This window comes from Arachis ipaensis, chromosome B2, assembly GCF_059453495.1.
Source record: "Arachis ipaensis isolate K30076 ecotype BB chromosome B2, ASM5945349v1, whole genome shotgun sequence".
In the NCBI taxonomy this organism is placed as follows: Eukaryota; Viridiplantae; Streptophyta; class Magnoliopsida; order Fabales; family Fabaceae; genus Arachis; species Arachis ipaensis.
In genome coordinates, this window is record NC_142437.1 from 119,827,312 (window position 1) to 119,847,357 (window position 20,046).

The window sequence follows — 20,046 nt, forward strand, 5'->3', positions numbered from 1 at the left end:
CTTCTCAAGTTTTATTTTGGTGCAAGAGATTCAAGTTGATGATAGAGTTTGTATTTTTGTGAAAATTTGTTTCTTAGTCTTCAATTACCATGTTCGGGGACTATATATAGATAGAATAAGTATAGGGAGCCAATGACCTAAGCGTATAATGTGTACAATGGAGGTTTAGGAAATATTAGAGATATGACCATTAGTGTTACATTGTCCTGTCAGGTTACGCTTTTGGGATGAGTGGTTTCATGATATAATATTAGAGTTCTAGATCCAAAAGGTAAAGAGTTCAATCCTTGGTGAATCCCAAAATTAACTTAAGTTTTTGGGATGAGTGGTTATTCTGGATAGTATGTGTGATGTTCATTTTATTCATGGACTAAAGATTTAGCCCATTGTACACATTGTACGCTTAGGCCATTGACTCCCTAACAGTACTCATACAGATAAAAGAAAATGTTTGATTCAATTTAGTGTGATTACCAATGGGTTGCTGCATGCACATTCAAACTTTTAACACTTGTTTAAACGGACTAGTGAGCTAATCACTAGGCCAAGTAGGTTAACTTTTTGTTGTTTAGAATGTTTTCTTTTTTTTTTTTGGTGAACTTGTTTAGAATGTTTTAGTCAAGGGCTTTGTTGTTTAGTTTTTTTTGGGTCAGGATTTGTTGTTTAGTTTAAAATTGTTTCGGCTTTCCATGTTGTTCATTTTTTTTTTGGGCTACTTAGAAACATTGGGTTTGTTTCTGGTTGAAGTTGCGTAAACAATTTATTATTTTGTCTGTAATGTGTCTTGGGCTTTTGAATTTTAGTATTTCACCAAAGGCTGACAATAGGTAAAGAAAAAAAACAAAGAATCTACTCACAACACAAAAAACCAGAAATGCAAATGCTATAATAAAAAAACTTCAAGACCAAAAAACCCAAGAACTTCTCACACAAAGAAATTTATTAAGTGGTAAAATAAGAATTAATTATCATTAAAATTTATAACTTTTTTTTTTATCATATTAAGTCCTGCTATTTCAATTTAATGATGGTTAAGCTTTTATTTTTTATTTATCAAAATGTTCCATTTTAGAAAACCTCATCATCTGGGGATGTAGCTCAAATGGTAGAGCGCTCGCTTTGCATGCGAGAGGCACGGGGTTCGATCCCCCGCATCTCCACTCTATATGCATTTCTTATTATTATTACAGCCATTTTATGCGATTATTTTTTGGTAACTAGTGGAACAGCAGAACAATACAAATTTTACAAAGAAGAAAAATGGCACAAAGGTTTTCTGTCTTCTAAGTATTATAATGATAATGATGCATGGTTCATAGCAATGTAGATATTCTCTTCCAATTTTCCAAACAAATACTCAACAAAGCCTCCACTATTTTGGATTTTCTTTAGTCAATTTAGAAAACACATGAATCAAGTGAGTGCTTTTTTTTATCTTGCTTATATTATTCTCCTTACCTTCTTTCCTCTATTATTTTGTTTAATGAATTTAATTTTAATGCATTAACAATGTAACATTTTACACAGTTATGCAATTATAATCATTTTTTTGAATGATCATTCATACAGTCAATATAAAAAGTATTTATTTTTACTAATGTGACATTATATAATTAGATTCATGTGAAAAATAGTTTTACACTGACAATATATTAAAATTAAATTCTTGTATAATTTGCAATGTTCATGAAAAAAAAAATGATATATTGTAAATATTAGCTAAAAGACAATAAGTGAGCGTAATATTAAAGTATCTTAGACTTCAAATTGTTCTTTCAAAAAAAAAATTTTTTTTGGTAATGGTATGGGATAGAAGCCCAAAAACAGAAAACTACAAAAAGATTGTACGGGAGATAGGGACTCCCGTTAAATCATCATTATGCAAGATCTATAGATCTAAAGGAAGCAAGTCTATAAAACTATAACCTGCTAATTGACTGTCAATGCTTCTAGCTAACCAGTCTGTACACCGATTAACCTCCCTATAAACATATTTAAATATAATCTCCCAAGGTCGTTTCATCCACTCTGTTATCTTTCGGATTATAGGGCTATGGCCATGGCTGTCACTGGAGTTTCTCTTAATGCACATGATTGCATTCAAAGAATCCAACTCTACTATAACCCTTCTCATCCCTAGACTCTATGCTTTCTGTAAGCCATAATGAACTCCCCAGAGCTTTGCTTGGGTGGCTTGGCAATAGTCCAGATTCGCCCTGAAACCTCCGACCCATTCCCTCTCACTAGTTATGATTAGCCTTCCACAACTCGCTTGCCTGCTAATTTCTCGAACTGAGCCATCAATATTCAGTTTCACACATCTCGGGTGGGGGGTACCCACGCTATAGCTAAGATGACTGGGTCTCGCTTCACTTCTACAAGTCTACTTAGGGCTGCACATGGATCGGATAATATCCGCATATCCGCGGTAATTATCCGCATCCGATCCGAATTTTGCGGATATTATCCGATCCGCAGAGCCATCGGATCGGATCCGCACTATGGTCGGATCGGATTGCGGATTTGGCAGTGATATCCGCGGATCCGATCCGCAAATCCGCATATCCGCACATCACATATAAATAGCATAGTTTAAGAAAATAAACCCTAATGTGATATGAATTTTATTGTGTTATTTATGAATTTTATGATATTTTGTTTTTAATTTTTTATGTTGTACTTCAACTTAGAATAATTAAACTTAAATCTTGTGATATTATTTTGTTTTTGTTATTCAAAAGAACTATTATTGATAATATTTTAGGAGTAAATAGGTTTAAACAGATAAAAAATGAATTTTTTGGATTTTTTTTGTAAAAATAGTCAAATAGAATCTTAAAATAGTTTATTTTTTAATTATGCGGATATACCCGATATCCGATCCGATCGGATCTGGCCTAAAAAAATGCGGATATCGTATCCGATCCGATCCGATGAGTGCAGTGCGGATCGGATAGAATTTTAGGCTATATCCAATCCGATCCGATCCGTGTGCAGCCCTAAGTCTACTCTTTTTGAAGGCCTCTGTCCTCCTTGCACTCTCTATTATAATCGAAATGCATCCATCATTTGTAGGTCTCCTGAAAGTAGGTTCATGTATTTCTTTGTTTCTCCATTTTCAAAGTCACCAGCAAGTTGTCATGAAAATATCAGTCCAAGCAGTCGAACTACCGCGACCTATGTCATTTGTGAGATTCAAATTTAGCCAGCTCTTACAATCGACCGGAAAAAAAGTAGCAAGAGTACTCGGTTGTAATAACTTATTCCAAACAAGCGCTGCCCACGGGCAGTCCCTCAGCACATGTAAGGTGAATTCTTCTTGATTGGAACATTTGTGACAGTATGGAGTAGTTTCCATCAGCCTAACTCTTCTTTTGGCCGTGAATATTCTGTCATGAACAACCTGTCAGACTTTAGTTCTTTTTGGACCCCTTCAGTTCCATATTTCATTCCAATTCTGGGTGATTTTCCTACTTTTTCGAGTTAGGTACTTGTAAGCTTAGACAACTATAAATATACCATCGCAGAGTGATTCCAACTAAACGCATCATCTTCACTATTTGGTTGGGGGGAGGGATATTCTTTCAGAAAAATAATTAAAGAATGATATTGATAGCAATCAAGTGAACTGAGCCCAAAGAGCAATACCATTTCAATATTTTTGCACAAATTAGATGCATTTAAACTTAAATAATTAAAATTTAATGCATTTTTTCATTAAAATACTTGATTCATCCAAACAAATACATGCTTAGTCGTAGAAGTTGTCATTTTAGAATTTTTTCTTTAGACCAAAAGATATTCTTTTTCATTAATTGATGAATTCTAGTTCGAACCATAGATACACAAAAATTGACTTTTAAAAAGAATAATTTTATTTATAAAATTTTAATAATTATGTTAAATATACATAAAAAATTAAAAACTGTATATAGAAATACATATTAACAAATCATATATAAATCTTTTTATCAAATTATTATAAACAAATTTGATTATTGGTCTATTATTGTAAGTTTGATTATTTTAGTGGTTAATTATTTAGTTAAAAAAATATATAAATTAATATGTATAAATATATAATAATTGATTTTTAGTGCATGTATAATATTTTTAAATATTTTAATAGAATTATTTCTAAAATAAATAACATACTTATAGTTCCAACAAAAACAAAAAATAACGTGGGGAACAATTAGAAGTGCATGCAAATGGAAATGGAAATAATAATTAGGGTTGATGCATCATGCATGTGATGTGCGCTTGCTAGCATGGAAAAGTGGCATCATCATCTCACGCGATTCACAACCACACATTGGAGTCTAATTAAATTATTCAATTGTTTCCTTTTATTCAAAAATTTATGACCAAAATTAGCTACTGTCAGCTGTCAATATAAAATACATATTGAAATATAAATATTTATTAAAAATAAATTAAATTACATATATATTTATATATAAATATATTAGTAATTAGTTTTAGTGGTTGATTTTAATATACAAAGAATATTTTTGTTATTGAAATTATTCATTAAATTTGGTTCAATGAAAATTTAACTTCTAAAATAAAATGTCTATATGTGAATGCAACAGCAAAGTGACACGATGTATGTGCAATGTTACCTTTCCTTCTTTTATCTTCTCTATTTTATTTATTTATTTTTTTTCATTTCATAATTTTCCTACATTCATAACTTAATTTATAAATAAATATATCAAATTTATAAACAAAGTAATTTGAGATTGTTTATTAAATATGAAATTTTTTTGTTATTTATAAAAAATATAATATTTATTATTTTTTTATCGTATTTTCAAATCATTTAAAAACTGTTTTGTTAATAACATCTTTTAGAAATTTTTTGTCTAACGACCGAATCTTTTGGATATTAAATTTGTGCTTAACCTCTTAAAATATGTTCGATATAGTTTTAAGATAAATTATTTAGCAAAACTATATACAGTTATACAAGAATTCAGTTGCTTTTACCTATTTTCATTGGTTCAACCAAATGGCAATACTTAATGTATTGCAACACTTTTTGTTTGAAGCAATTAAAAAATGTTGCCTAAACCTGTCCAAACTGTTGCCTTTGATCAAAGGCAAACATTCCCAACCTAAGGCAATATGAGTTTGACTAGATCTATCAAACCACAAGTGAAAAAACAAACACTTTTGACCTCCTCTTATGATATCTTCATTAAGTTCATATTGTATTCTCAATTCTTTGGGCAAACCCTCAACTTTGTCAACATTTGAATTCTTTTGAATGGAGACAATATCTTAATGCTATTATTCCATTTATAGACAAGAATATACAAATATATAATTTTCACCTCTTTTATATTTAGGAAGTTATTTTTGCAATGTTTTTATTTTAGCATGTAAACATGATTTCACTTATGTAATCATCCATAATGAAACTTCTTATATTTCTCATAGAAAATATAAAAAATTCATTAGAGTGCATAAAAACTTACAATCTTAAAAAGAAAAATATCCAATTTAGCCAGCCGCCTAAGATTGCCCCCCAAAAAAAATTTGTAAAGACAACCCTTAAAAGACCATTTTGGCCTTTGACTTTAGGACCATAGCTGTCTTAAAATTTAGTAGTAATAAAAATATAAAAAATCTTCTTACTTTTTCAAAAGGGTTCTCTCTCTCTCTCATGCAATGCTTCAATGGAAACCACTTGGCACCCAAAAAGAAATTGAGACTCTCAAATCTCAATCCTAAAATACACTGACACACACATAAAGCTTTCTCCTCTTCCTTCTTCATTTCTCTGAATTCTAAGTTTCTAACTTCAAACACTTCCCTATTTAACTTCCCAACGCCATTTCCATTTTTTCCCCAATGATCTATTAAATTAAAAATAAAAAGAATGATTTTTTAAGAAAAAAATAAAGAAAAAACAAAGAAAAAGAGAGACCCAATATAGGTTTTTGATTGGGTCCGGAGCTGGTCCGGGCCCCCTCCGTAATCGGCGGCGCCACCGTGTTTGCCACCGTCAATGCCCAATTAGGGTTTTTGTTCTTCATTTCTTTGTTGTAAATCGGAGGATTTTCGTTCAAAATTGTTTGGAATTGTGATGGGTTCGAAACCGTGGCTCTACCCTGCTCCTACGTATCGGCCATTAGAGACGTTTTGGGACACTGATGAAGACGCGCCGGGGCCACGATGCGGCCACACACTCACCGCCGTCGCCGCCACCAAATCTCACGGACCAAGGCTTATCCTTTTCGGCGGCGCCACCGCCATCGAGGGAGGATCTTCCTCAGCTCCCGGAATCAGTAACAAGCTTCCTCATTTGAGTTTATTCGTTGAGCAAGGAGGTGCTCAATTTGGTTAATTTTGGCTGTTTTTGAATTTCATTTTTGCAGGGTTAGCTGGAGTTACCAATTCGGTTCATTCGTATGATGTTCTAACGAGAAAATGGAGTAGGTGAGTTGAATGAATTGAATACCCTATTTTCTGAATTATTGAAAAGTTTAAAGTTTTGGATAATTTGGGGGCTTTTTGTTTTGGGTGTACGAGTAATTGAGTATATTGGGTAGTTGAATTGAAGCTCAAGTTATGATCTTTTGCCGCTTTTGTTGTTGTTTTGAGTGTTTCAGTCTTAAACCTGCCGGAGAGCCTCCATCCCCTCGGGCAGCTCATGCTGCTGCCGCCGTTGGTACTATGGTTGTTTTTCAGGTAATTGTGCGAATGATGTTGCTTCTGTGGTTACTGGTTTTGGTTCTGATGGAGTTTTAGTGTTGAAATGATCTGTTTGATTATTTATTTATTATTTGTTTTGTATAGGGTGGCATAGGTCCTGCTGGGCATTCTACTGATGATCTCTATGTGCTTGACATGACCAATGATAAATTCAAATGGCACAGGTGAGCTTTGTTGATATCAAACAAGCTTTTTTCCTTTTTGCTGTTGCTCTAGGGATCTTGGCAAAATTATGATATTCTTGAATGCAGAGTTGTTGTACAAGGGCAAGGACCTGGACCTCGCTATGGCCATGTAATGGATTTGGTTGCTCAGAGATATCTTGTTACTGTCAGCGGAAATGATGGTGAGGGAAGCTTGGCACCATTTTGTAGCTAAACTTTTTTGTCTGCATTTTCTTTTTATAATTGAGGTTTAAACTTTCAATAAGATAGGCATTAATAGTTTTCTACTTGAAACCATTGAGTAGGCAAACTGATGAAGTGAAACATGAATAGTAATATCAACTTAGAATGCCATGCATACGGGGAGTACATGGTGGTTCCGGGTTTATCAAAATTTGGGAGATACTGAAGCATTGTTTTGATTTTGGTTTACATTCCATTCTTAATAATTATTATGTTGGCAGATATTGTCATGTAAGATATAATAAATAGTTTCTCTGTTTTTTTAACCATGCGATAGGGAAAAGAGTTGTTTCTGATGCTTGGGCTTTGGATACGGCACAAAAACCTTACATGTGGCAGAAGCTGAACCCAGAAGGTGATAGACCTTCTGCTAGAATGTAAGCATGTCTAATACTTTTCACTTGAGGTTTTGACTCTTTGTTTCTCAATGTACATTAAGGCATGTCAGTTTTAAACTTGTCTACCTCAATCTATAGGTATGCTACTGCTAGTGCTCGTTCAGATGGAATGTTTTTGCTTTGTGGTGGAAGAGACTCTTCTGGAGCGGTATGATCTGTCATGCCATTTTCATCTTGTTATTGTTTCTTGCGCTTTTAGGAAGCTGTGTGTGCTAATCTGTGCTCAAGTAGGTTATAAGTGATTCTATGGGAGCAAAATGATACGCTTCTTTGTAAAATTGTTATCTTCATGAATCTCTTACTTGAGTATTATTCGGTGAAATATGAATACATTTATTGTATTTATGTGGAGCAGCCACTAGCAGATGCATATGGACTGCTCATGCATAGGAACGGCCAGTGGGAATGGACACTCGCACCTGGAGTTTCCCCTTCACCAAGGTATCAACATGCTGCGGTAAGTGAGATATGGGGAAAAATGATTTTTGTCATCATGGGGATGCCTTTAACATTGTTATTTTTAAATACTGAAGTTATTTGACACATTAATTATTACCATATATGTTCTTATTTATGCACGTGCGAGCAGTCAGTAATGCATTGACCTGACTAAAATCTTGATCTAATGGCTAAAAGGAACTTCGGTAGATTGTGGGTCTCACTTTCATCGAGGAAGAGATTTCCTTCTTAAATGCAATCAAGCTTTATCTTCATCTAATAGCTAACATTAATGCGCATGAAATATTTATGATCCCGATAATGTTTTAATTAGTTTAATGTTTTTATCTTGAAGTAATCCACACTCTCATAATTAATGAAGAGGGACTGTTGCGAAGTTCTAGAAATATTTTAAGTGGATTTCTCTCATAGTTAATGCCAGATTCCCTGCTATTTTTATATGTCTTTTAGTTGTTTTATGAAAATATGGTCAATGGCTTAGAACTGGTATGACGATTTTATTTTATAATCGTGTCAAATGTCGATTATGTTAACCAATTTATTCATTCCATTTGAAGCATTTTGTTAATGGGTTGTGGCATTGCATTCTAGGTTTTTGTTGGTGCACGATTGCACGTTACAGGAGGTGTTCTCAAAGGTGGACGGGCTGTAGAAGGTGAAGCAGCCATTGCAGGTAATCTGTATTTCTATGTTATTATCAATTTTTTCATTTCATTTTTTTTTCTTCAAATGCTTTTTTAGCCAATTCATATTAATATTTAATCTTCCTTTACTTGTTTTGACAGTACTCGACACAGCGGCTGGGGTTTGGTTGGATAGAAATGGCATTGTGGCCTCGTCACGCCCAAACAAAGGTCATGATTATGACCCTCCTTTGGATCTTTTGCGTCGTTGTCGGCATGCAGCAGCGGCCGTTGGTGTTCGTATATACATCTATGGTGGTCTTAGAGGAGGTGAGTACTCATGTTACACAATTCAAAGTTGAAAAATAAACGTGGCATATTCACTTGGGTTATTAGAAAAACAGTCAGGATCACATGAATTGATTTCCACCTTTTTCACAATAAAGAAAATCTACCCTCTTAATATGCTGTTTTGTTCTTCCGGTCTAAATTTAAATGACTTAAATAAACAATGATCATTTGATAGAAGTCGATATACTTAATTAATGGAAGAAGGGGAAAAAAACAAAGAGTGGTGTCCAGATTCGAGAAGGGAGGCCCCGATATATGTTGACTGCCCGTCCCTCAGGGTCATAACGTTGCAGCTCATCTCCTCCTTGCTTCTATTCTGTAATCTAGTATATGTATGGGATAAAGGTGAATCATTGTCCCTTTAAGGATAGTTGGCAGTTGTGTAGAGCTCTAGTCTTGAATACCCTCTTGGCAAAAAAGATCAAAAGTCCTACTCGGAACTAGTTAAGATCTTACAGTGATTCATTGAGAAACGGTCATTGTCGTTGGCCCTAAGTAATCTTATGATTTTCCCCGCAATAAGTTGATTGTCTTAGAAATTAAAAAATTTGTTATATTGGTTATGATGTTCTAATATAACCACGTTATTTTCTGCAGATTCACTGCTAGATGATTTATTAGTGGCAGAAAATTCACCCTTTCAATCTGACAGTAATTCTCCTGTGTTAACATCTGAGAGAACTTCACCTATTTCAAGCCCCAAATTTGGCCAGTCTAATGTAAATTATAACGTAACAACACCAAGTTCAGATTCTGGGCCAGATGTTCCCTCATCTGGTGGCTTAGGGTATATAACTTTTCCTGTTATTCCAAGCTTAACATGTCTACCTCATGCTTATGATATTTCAATTTTATAACTGATGTATTTAATTATTACCAGAATGGACAGAAACTCCATGGAGAAACTTAGGGAAGCATCAGCTGCAGAAGCTGAGGTAGCGAATGCAGTCTGGCAAGCTGTGCAGGCATCAAATAGTCCTGCTGAAGAAACATCGCTATCAGATGACAACTCACAAGCCGCAGAAACAGTTTCAGATGGCAGTGACACAGAAGGCGATGTTCGCCTTCATCCCAGAGCTGTATGTGCTTTGGATCTTTGTTTATAACTCAATTATTCCTCTCGACTGCGCAATCATATATATTTCATTACAGGTTGTAGTTGCTAAAGAGGCTGTAGGTAACCTAGGTGGAATGGTGAGACAGCTATCGCTGGATCAATTTGAAAATGAAAGCAGACGCATGGTTCCTGTAAATAATGATACACCATATCCTACCAAAAAATTCACTAGGCAGAAATCCCCTCAGGGATTACATAAAAAGGCAAGTGTTATTTGATGCATCTTTTTGTTTCCTTTTTGTTACTGGCTTTGCAATATTTATATCTACCTTTTTAATTATCATGTCACTGCACTAAACGTTTAAATCAATAACTTATTATCATTTCTTTCCTGCCAGATAATTTCGAATTTGCTTAGGCCACGCAACTGGAAAGCACCTGCAAACAGACGATTCTTCTTGGATTCTTATGAAGTCGGTGAATTATGCTATGCTGCCGAGCAAATATTTATGCAAGAACCAACTGTTCTTCAGTTAAAAGCTCCTATCAAAGTATTTGGTGATCTTCATGGTCAGTTTGGTGATTTGATGCGACTATTTGATGAATATGGATTTCCTTCAACTGCGGGAGACATCACGTATGTATGCTATTTATCCATTGGTAGATTAGCGGTGTTTTTGTGTCAAAACTACTTATGTATAGATTGGTTATCAATCAGATCATGTCTCGTCTGGTGATTTTCCAATGGTTTTTGTGATCCCCTCGTGCATTAATTGGAAAAACACTGTTTCTAGGTATTCAAGAGCATAATGTAGTGATGTGAACCTGATAATATTTTTAAAAAATGAAACTGAAACTGATATATATTAATGTGGCCATATATAATACAAGTATGGATATTGAAAATAAAGGAACTGGCCTGGACATAAAGGGGACCTTTACCCTCCCAATTCCTTTCGAAATTGTGTGTACCCCATTCCTCATGGTTCCCTCATATAGCAGTAATTTACTTCCAAAAATACCCACAATTTCCTATGCATGATCTCTAGTGTATACCTACAACATACCCCTTTGTAATACAGGGTTCTATTATGTAATATGCAAAATTGTCCGAGCTGTATAATAAGCATTAACATTCAGTTTTTGGAGGCATATACTATGAATTTGATTTATCAGGATTTACTTGAAATATGTCCATTAGCTATAATCTGAGGTGACCTGTTATGTGGAGAATTACAATATTGAATTGACGATTTGGGGTAAATAAATTAAGGTGGCTATCTTCATGGGAAGATTTTTTAGCTAAGAGATTGACATGTGTTAAGCAGTTTAGTCTAACATATGAAAATATCTAATAATTTTTAGCTATCATCATCTTCACATGAAGATATCTTTGTATAAGTAGTCACCTTAAGTTAATTATGTGACATTTCCTTTAATAGCAAAGTTCATCTGTTCTCTCTGGTGCTATAAGTAAATAACACATTCACTCTTGGTAATGGTTCAATTAGAACTTATTGGCGACATTGATCTCTTGCTATGGCCTTCATATGATTCATTTATTTATTATTTACTTTAGTACTCATAATGTTTCAGGTATATTGACTATCTGTTTTTGGGAGATTATGTTGATAGAGGACAGCACAGCTTGGAAACCATTACCTTGCTGCTTGCACTTAAGGTAAGCTACTTCAATTATATTAATGTGTATATGTAGTTGTATTTTAATTATTATTTTTGTTTTTATCTTTATAACCGATCACGTACTGCCCTTGTGATTCTGCAGATTGAGTATCCTGAGAATGTTCACCTGATACGTGGTAACCATGAAGCTGCTGACATAAATGCACTATTTGGTTTTCGTATTGAGTGCATTGAAAGGATGGTACGGATGGAATGTGCATGTAGTCGTTAATTGGATTTAACTCTAAATTCTATTATTCTACAACTAACTAGTGTTCCTATAGGGGGAAAATGATGGAATCTGGGCATGGACGAGGTTCAATCAACTTTTCAACTATCTTCCACTTGCAGCTCTTATTGAAAAGAAAATTATCTGTATGCATGGTGGCATTGGAAGGTCTATCAATTCTGTAGAACAGATAGAGAAGCTTGAAAGGCCCATAACAATGGATGCAGGATCTATTATTTTGATGGACCTTCTGTGGTATGCTTTCCTTCTCTCTCGGTTTGCTGGGTTGAACCTGCGGTTTTTACAGTTTTTAAGTTTTTTCATTCTTTTCTTATAACATTTACATGTTTGTAGGTCCGATCCTACAGAAAATGACAGTGTAGAGGGTTTGAGACCAAATGCCAGAGGACCAGGCCTTGTCACTTTTGGGGTACGTAGCCGTTCATCATGCATTGCAAACATAGACCTTTCGTACTATATGTGCAGTTGGTTATTGAATATTAGTTAATTAACCACAGACAAGTCTCCATGTTTGATCAACAAGGCACAACTGACCCGTTGAATATTTATTTTGTGCAGCCTGACCGTGTAACCGAGTTCTGCAAGAAAAATAAACTACAGCTAATTATAAGGGCCCATGAATGCGTCATGGATGGCTTTGAACGATTCGCACAGGGACAATTGATTACGCTTTTTTCTGCAACTAACTATTGTGGTAAGTGTAAATCCCCACCAGTTCTCTCGTTTGTCCGTATTTGCATGAGTCTCACACAGCGCGTGTTGTTTAGGAACGGCAAACAATGCTGGTGCCATACTGGTCGTTGGCCGGGGCTTGGTAGTGGTTCCAAAATTGATCCACCCCTTACCGCCACCCCTTCAGTCTCCAGAGACATCTCCTGAGCGCGTCATGGATGAAACATGGATGCAGGTGAGGACCTTAATGCAGTTTCGTGCTTTTGTGTACTGTGTTTGTTTAAGGTTAAATTACTTTGGAGATTTTTTAGATTCACTCAATTTTCAATTAGGTTTCTACATTTTGTATCAAAGTCTTTATATTATATATTGTATGAAAGTTTGAAAACAAAATCCATATGATATTTAAACGTTTCAAATCAAGTCTCTAAATGTTTATCTTCTTTTTGTTCTTGTTACAATAGGAACTTAATATTCAGAGGCCACCAACTCCGACACGAGGTCGACCACAGCCAGACCTTGACCGCGGCTCGCTAGCATACATATGATGTATAGTTCATGACATGGAGTTCAGCAGAATTTGAGGCTGGCCACCCCCTAATGTTGTGTTCTTTGTATCCGCCAATGTTGAAAGAACAAAGACATATTTTGTACTGTTTCTGAAATAGTTGCAGCAAGTAAGGAAGTTCTTGTTTTCAGTGTACAAATAGCTTTGAGAGAGGTTGGAAAGTTTTCTGATAGCAAATTAGTGAAATGGGTGATTTAATTTATCTTTTTATGGAGGTGTTGAATTTGTAAGGAATGTGACATGTATAAAGTGGAAGAGATGTTAGTAACTAATCTTCTACCACCCTCAACTTAGGATGTGACTTAGGGAGGGAATATAGTTGCTCAGCGTGTATATTGTATCATAAAAAATGTCAAGGAATATATAATTCTTCTTTTATATAAAATGTTTATAACATTTTGATTTTGTTCAAGGTTCTCCTAAGTTTTGCATTTCTTGATTTATTTCCCTATGGTGTCATCACAACTTCCATGTTTCTTTCCTTATAATTTGATTATTATGTCAGATGAAAGAGTTGATGTACATCTCTCTTTTAAACTTAATGAATTTAGAAACGAGACATTGGTCAATAAATTATCGTGATTTGAGAAATACAATAATTATTAGAAAATAGTCGAGAGAGTTATAACTATGATCACTACGGATGGTCAATAAATTAGTCTTTAGCTTATACACTTGATATTTGGAAATTCTTTTCCTCTAAAATTTAGTGTAATATTAGTGTTTATTATATTTATAGTATTCTCGATTAATCACGTTATCAAAGTTTTGGGTTTCAGGGATTATAATTTATAGTTTAGGGTGTAGATTTGTTTTTTAAAATTTTTTATTGCTAAAGTTCAAGACATTAATAGTAATATATTATATTATAATGTTCTCGATTACTTTGCTAATCAAAATTCATAGTTTACGATTCAATTGTGACGATTCATAATTTAATATCTGCAATATAGATTTGGGGCTTAACAAATTTGAGTAAATAGACAAAATTATAAATGGATAAAAATACAGATGAAATATTTTTAGGATCACACAAGTACGACAAAATCGAAATTTTAGTGTATATACCAAAAATACTTATTATAGACAAAATTAACCTGCTGTTAGAAAAGTTTCGTTTCCGTTAAATTTAGTGCATGCATGACAAATAAAAGTAACTAACTAAAGCCCTTCTTACAACACCACCACTACTATTTGTTATAAAATAACTAAATAAATAAGGAAGAGATAATAAGAATAAAAATATAAAGAAAGAGAAAGAAGTATTGCAACATAAAAGAGAGAGAGAGAGAGTTATTTATTGTTTGTCTATATGGCTTTAGATCATGTCCTATTTATACATGTATGAAGGGTTTATTTTTCAACCTTCATTTAATGAGATTCTCTTGGTAACATAATCATTTTATCATGGAAAATGTTGAACCGTTCAATGGACATCCACATTTGTTCTTATCATAACACTCCTCCTTGGATCTCCATTTAGGATTATTGCCTCATTAAAACCCCACTAAAGAAAAATCCAGTGAAAAAAAAAACCTTAGTGAAGGAAAAAGAGTACAATATCCTTTGGTGATGGGGACTGCCTCATTCAAAACCTTGTCAAGAAAAACCCAATGGAAAAAAATCTGATCAAGGAAAAAAAAGTACAGTCTCCCCCTATTGTCGATATCAGTTAATGTCTCGAAATCGGTGCATCCCAATCTCATGTACCAATCTTTCAAATGAGGATTTTGGAAGTGACTTTGTAAACAAATCTGCCAGATTGTCACTTGAGCGGATCTGTTGGACATCAATTGTCCCTTGATTTTGAAGATCATGAGTGAAGAAGAATTTGGGAGAAATATGCTTTGTTCTATCACCTTTGATATATCCGCCTTTAAGTTGAGCAATACATGCTGTATTATCTTCAAACAGGACAGTTGGAGCTATGTTATGGTCAATCAATCCACATGATGACAGAATATATTGAACCAGGCTCCTCAGCCAAAAACACTTGCGACTAGCTTCATGAATCGCTAGTATTTCAGCATGATTAGAGGAGGTTGCTGCTATCGTCTGTTTCGTGGACCTCCATGATATAGTTGTACCACCATATGTGAACAGGTATCCTGTTTGAGATCGCCCTTTATATGGATCAGACAAGTATCAAGCATCTGCATAGCCAACTAGTTGTGACTTGGATCCATAAGGATAAAACAATCCCATATCAATCGTTCCATGAAGATATCGAAAGATTTGTTTGACTCCACTCCAATGTCTTCTGGTTGGAGAGGAACTATATCTTGCTAGTAAATTCACTGCGAATGATATGTCAGGTTGCGTATTATTAGCAAGATACATTAGCGCTCCAATGGCACTAATATGTGGTACTTCAGGACCAAGGATATCTTCATTCTCTTCTTTAGGACGGAATTGATCCTTTTCCACATCTAAAGATCTTACAATCATTGAAGTACTTAATAGATGCGACTTATCCATATAAAATCTCTTCAAGATCTTTTCTGTGTATGTTGTTTGATGAACAAAGATCCCATTTTTTGTATGCTCGATCTGCAGGTCGAGACAAAATTTAGTCTTTCCAAGATCTTTCATCTCAAACTCTTCTTTTAGAGTTTTTATAATTGTTGGAATCTCTTCAGGAGTTCCAATGATATTTAAATCATCAACGTACACAGCAATTATAATGAATCCAGATGCAGTTTTCTTTATGAAAACACACGGACATATATCATCATTCTTGAATCCGTTTTTGGCCAAATACTCAGTAAGACAATTATACCACATTCGTCCAGATTGTTTTAGACCGTATAAAGATCTTTGCAATTTAACTGAGTATAACCCCTGCGAATATTCATTGGAAGGTTTAGATATCTTTAGTCCTTCAGGAACTTTCATATAGATATCACGATCTAATGATCCGTATAAATAGGTTGTTACCACATCTATTAAATGCATATGCAGTTTATGATATGCAGATAAACTGACCAAATAACGTAATGTTATCGCATCCACTACAGGGGAATACGTTTCTTCATAATTTATACCGGGCCTTTATGAAAAATCTTGTGCTACAAGTCGGGCTTTGTAGCGTACAACTTCGTTTTTTTCATTTTGTTTTTTCACAAATACCCATCGGTATCCAACATGTTTTACATCTTCTGGTGTACGGACTATAGGTTCAAAGACTTCACGTTTTGCAAGTGAGTCTAATTCAGCCTTCATGGCTTCTTTCCATTTTGGCCAATCATTTCTTTGTCGACATTCTTCGACTGATCTTGTCTCAAGATCCTTATTTTCATGCATGATATTTAATGCCACATTATATGCAAATATTTCATTGATAATTGTCTTATTTCGGTCCCATTTCTCTCCTGTAAAGACATAATTTATTGAGATCTCGTCATTTTCACAATTTTCAGGTACCTGAACGTCTTCTGACGTTAAAACTATATCAGAATTTTGGTCAACTGCAGGTGTCTTTACTATGTCTTTTTCAACAGGAATAGTATTTACCTCTTTTTTTCTTTCGAGAATTTTTGTCTTTGGAACCGACAGGCCTGCCACGCTTCTAGCGTGTATTTGCTTCGGTGGCAATTTGTCCAACTGGGACATTAATTCGAATTGGGGTATTTTTCACTGGTATATAAGATTTGGTTATCCTCTTTGTATCAGAAAATGCATCAAGCAATTCATTTGCTATTCTTTGCAAATGTATAATCTTTTAAACTTCTAGTTCACATTGCCCTGATCGAGGATCTAAATGCATCAAGGATGATGCATTCCAATTAAGTTCCTTTTCAGGAAGCTTATTCTCTCCTCCTAATGTTGGAAATTTTGATTCATCAAAATGACAATCCGCAAATCGGGCTTTAAATACATCTCCCGTTTGTATCTCAAGATACCTCAGTATAGAGGAAGAATCATATCCAAAATATATCCCCAATTTTCTTTGGGTCCCATTTTGGTGTGATTAGGTGGTGCAATGGGAACATATATCACACATTCGAATATTCTTAAATGGGAAACATTTGGCTGCTGGCCAAAAGCTAATTGCATAGGAGAGAACTGATGGTAACTCGTTGGCCTCAAACGAATAAGTGCTGCGGCATGTAAAATAGCATGCCCCAAACCGAGGTTGGGAGATTTGTTCTCATAAGTAAGAGTCTAGCAATTAATTAGAGGCATTTAATAAGTGATTCTGCTAACCCATTTTGTGTGTGAACATAAGCTACTGGATGTTCAACACTTATTCCATTAGCCATACAATAAGCATCAAAAGCTTGGGAAGTAAATTCACCAGCATTGTCAAGATGAATGGCTTTGATTGGATTTTCTGAAAATTGTGCTTTTAATCGAATAATTTGAGCCAGTAATCTCACAAACGCCAGGTTGCGAGAAGACAATAAGCACACATGTGACCATCTCGAAGATGCGTCTATTAGGACCATAAAATATCTAAAAGATCCACATGGTGGATGAATAGGTCTACATATATCACCTTGAATCCTCTCTAGGAATTCAGGGGACTCAAATCCAATCTTTACTGGTGATGACCTTAAAATTAACTTCCCTTGAGAACATGCAGCACAACAAAATTCACTAGTTTTAAGAATCTTCTGGTTCTTTAGTGGATGTCCATAGGAGTTTTCAATAATTCTCCTCATCATAGTTGTTCCCGGATGACCCAATCTATCATGCCAAGTTATGAATTCATTTGGGCTAATAAACTTCTGGTTTACAATGGCATGTGATTCAATTGCACTAATTTTGGTATAATGCAACCCAGACGAAAGTGAGGGTAATTTTTCTAATATAACTTTATTATTTGAATCATGAGTTGTGATACATAAATACTCATGATTTTCCTCATTCATTGTCTCAACATGATATCCATTTCGGCGAATATCTTTGAAACTCAACAAGTTCCTCAGGAACTTGGTAGATAATAGTGCATTATTTATTATAAATTTTGTTCCTCCAGGAAACAAAATTATAGCTCTTCCGGAGCCTTCTATCACATTGTCCGAGCCAATAATAGTATTAACATATTCATCTTTTTGCACAAGATGGGTAAAATATATATTACTTTTAAGAATAGTGTGTGAACTTGCACTATCCGCAAGGCATGTCTTTGCCATTTTTTGAAGTCTTCCTAAAATTTCGTTAGAGCTTCGTGCTGATAACGTGTTATAAAATAACTAAATAAATAAGGAAGAGATAACAAGAATAAAAATATAAAGAGAGAGAAAGAAGTATTGCAACATAAAAGAGAGAGAGTTGTTTATTGCTTGTCTATATGGCTTCAGATCATGTCCTATTTATACATGTATGAAGGGTTTATTTTTCAACCTTCATTTAATGAGATTCTCTTCGTAACATGATCATTTTATCATGAAAAATGTTGAACCGTTCAATGGGCATCCACATTTGTTCTCTTGGTAACATGATCATTTGTTCTCTTGGTATTATTATTATTATTATTACTACTACTATCATCATCATCAACGGTAATAATAATATAATAATTTACTTACGGGATGTGTTTGTTTCTTTCCATAATAATAATAAGGAGTGATGCTAGGTAACCAAAGAATAATTATAATATAGAAATGTCACGTAAAAATTCCTATTCTCTTGATAAACAAGTGACATACACCTCCTTATTACTTATCCTCCTTATCACCTACTGACGTGTACCCTATAAACTCGGTAACAAGATCAAAATCAAAACCGACCAAATAATCCGGAGATAATAACGCGGGAGAACTCAACCACAACTTGATTACAATTTCAAACAAATCAAACATCATCTTTAGTCCGTTATCAACAACAACGACACTTACCATCCAACCAAAAATATCGGAACAAATAAAGAGAAGCTAACACTTCACTCGTCTATATAAACAAACCAGATAGCCCAGGAGAAGACAGGTCACAAAAACACATTTCATTTCTCATTCATATTGCTTTCTTAATATCTTGTTCTGACTTGAGTGTTGGAGTGCTTTTTGCAGGTGCTCCCGCCGCTGTGTTTCGCATTGCCGAGGTGTTCCATCATTCTCCTTGGATGATGAATAGCTCTCCTCAAAGCTGAGCAGTCGCAGAAGGAGTTCTTATACCTCAGTTGAGCTCGAACAAAATATTTAGCGCCCACCGTGGGCCCAAAAAATTTATCTGACCCCACTATTTTTTGCCAAACTTTTGTATTCTTCTTTTTGCAGGATTCCCAGCATGGCCGATAATGGGGTCCAACAACCCATGCAAGCAAAACTCCTAGCTCAGATTGCTGAGCTTCAGGCATAAGTTCGAAAAATAGCCGAGTTGTCCTTCGCCAATAACGTGAGAAAACAGGAGGAAGGAAATTCTAAAGGCTCGGCTCAGGGTAACACAGACCCACTGAGCATCAGTCCGCCAAAAGGAAAAGCTGACTTTAGACAATCCTTTCTCCGAGGAAATCACCAAGTTTTAGATGCCGAAAAATTTCATGCTACCTACTACTCTTGAGCCATATAAGGGGATTGATGACCCCCGCGCTCATGTTAAGAAATTTCAATCTATGATATTTTTTAACGGCACTAACAATGAACCTGTACTTTGCCGAGCTTTTCCTACTTATCTTGATGGTGCTGCATTACTTTGGTTTTCTAAGTTGTCTGCAGGTTCGATCTCCTCATTTGAGGAGCTGGCGAGATCTTTCATCGACTACTTTGCATCATCAAGAATATACGTACACGGATCAGATTATCTAGGTACTATCAGACAAGGACAACACGAAAGTTTAAAGGACTACATGACCCGGTTTGCTGAAGTAACAATGGAAATTCCAGACTTAGACTACATGACCAAAATTTGATA

At 34.8% G+C, this 20,046-nt stretch overlaps 1 protein-coding gene and 1 non-coding gene across 2 annotated transcripts; both read left to right on the forward strand.

Moving 5' to 3' along the window:
- The first annotated feature begins 1,087 nt into the window (after positions 1 to 1,087).
- Positions 1,088 to 1,160, forward strand: TRNAA-UGC (transfer RNA alanine (anticodon UGC)). The gene has a single exon. It is a non-coding gene; the product is annotated as a tRNA-Ala (tRNA).
- Positions 1,161 to 5,626: 4,466 nt separating this feature from the next.
- On the forward strand, positions 5,627 to 13,603 carry BSL1 (BRI1 suppressor 1 (BSU1)-like 1). The gene is made up of 21 exons (XM_016328887.3): positions 5,627 to 6,296; positions 6,387 to 6,447; positions 6,621 to 6,699; positions 6,808 to 6,887; positions 6,975 to 7,069; positions 7,408 to 7,507; positions 7,607 to 7,676; positions 7,884 to 7,985; positions 8,579 to 8,660; positions 8,773 to 8,940; positions 9,559 to 9,748; positions 9,842 to 10,040; positions 10,114 to 10,281; positions 10,417 to 10,655; positions 11,615 to 11,699; positions 11,805 to 11,903; positions 11,986 to 12,185; positions 12,285 to 12,360; positions 12,510 to 12,645; positions 12,719 to 12,858; positions 13,088 to 13,603. Exons 1-21 carry the CDS (start codon positions 6,095 to 6,097, stop codon positions 13,169 to 13,171), a joined length of 2,655 nt encoding a protein of 884 aa, XP_016184373.1. The 5' UTR covers positions 5,627 to 6,094; the 3' UTR covers positions 13,172 to 13,603.
- Positions 13,604 to 20,046: the final 6,443 nt, after the last annotated feature.

Excerpts from the sequence above, each read along its gene's own strand:
- BSL1 (XM_016328887.3), top strand. The coding sequence starts at position 6,095 with ATGGGTTCGAAACCGTGGCTCTACCCTGCTCCTACGTATCGGCCATTA. Across the intron at positions 10,656-11,614 it reads TCAACTGCGGGAGACATCAC|GTATATTGACTATCTGTTTT; the intron begins GTATGTATGCTA and ends ATAATGTTTCAG. Across the intron at positions 11,904-11,985 it reads TTGAGTGCATTGAAAGGATG|GGGGAAAATGATGGAATCTG; the intron begins GTACGGATGGAA and ends GTGTTCCTATAG.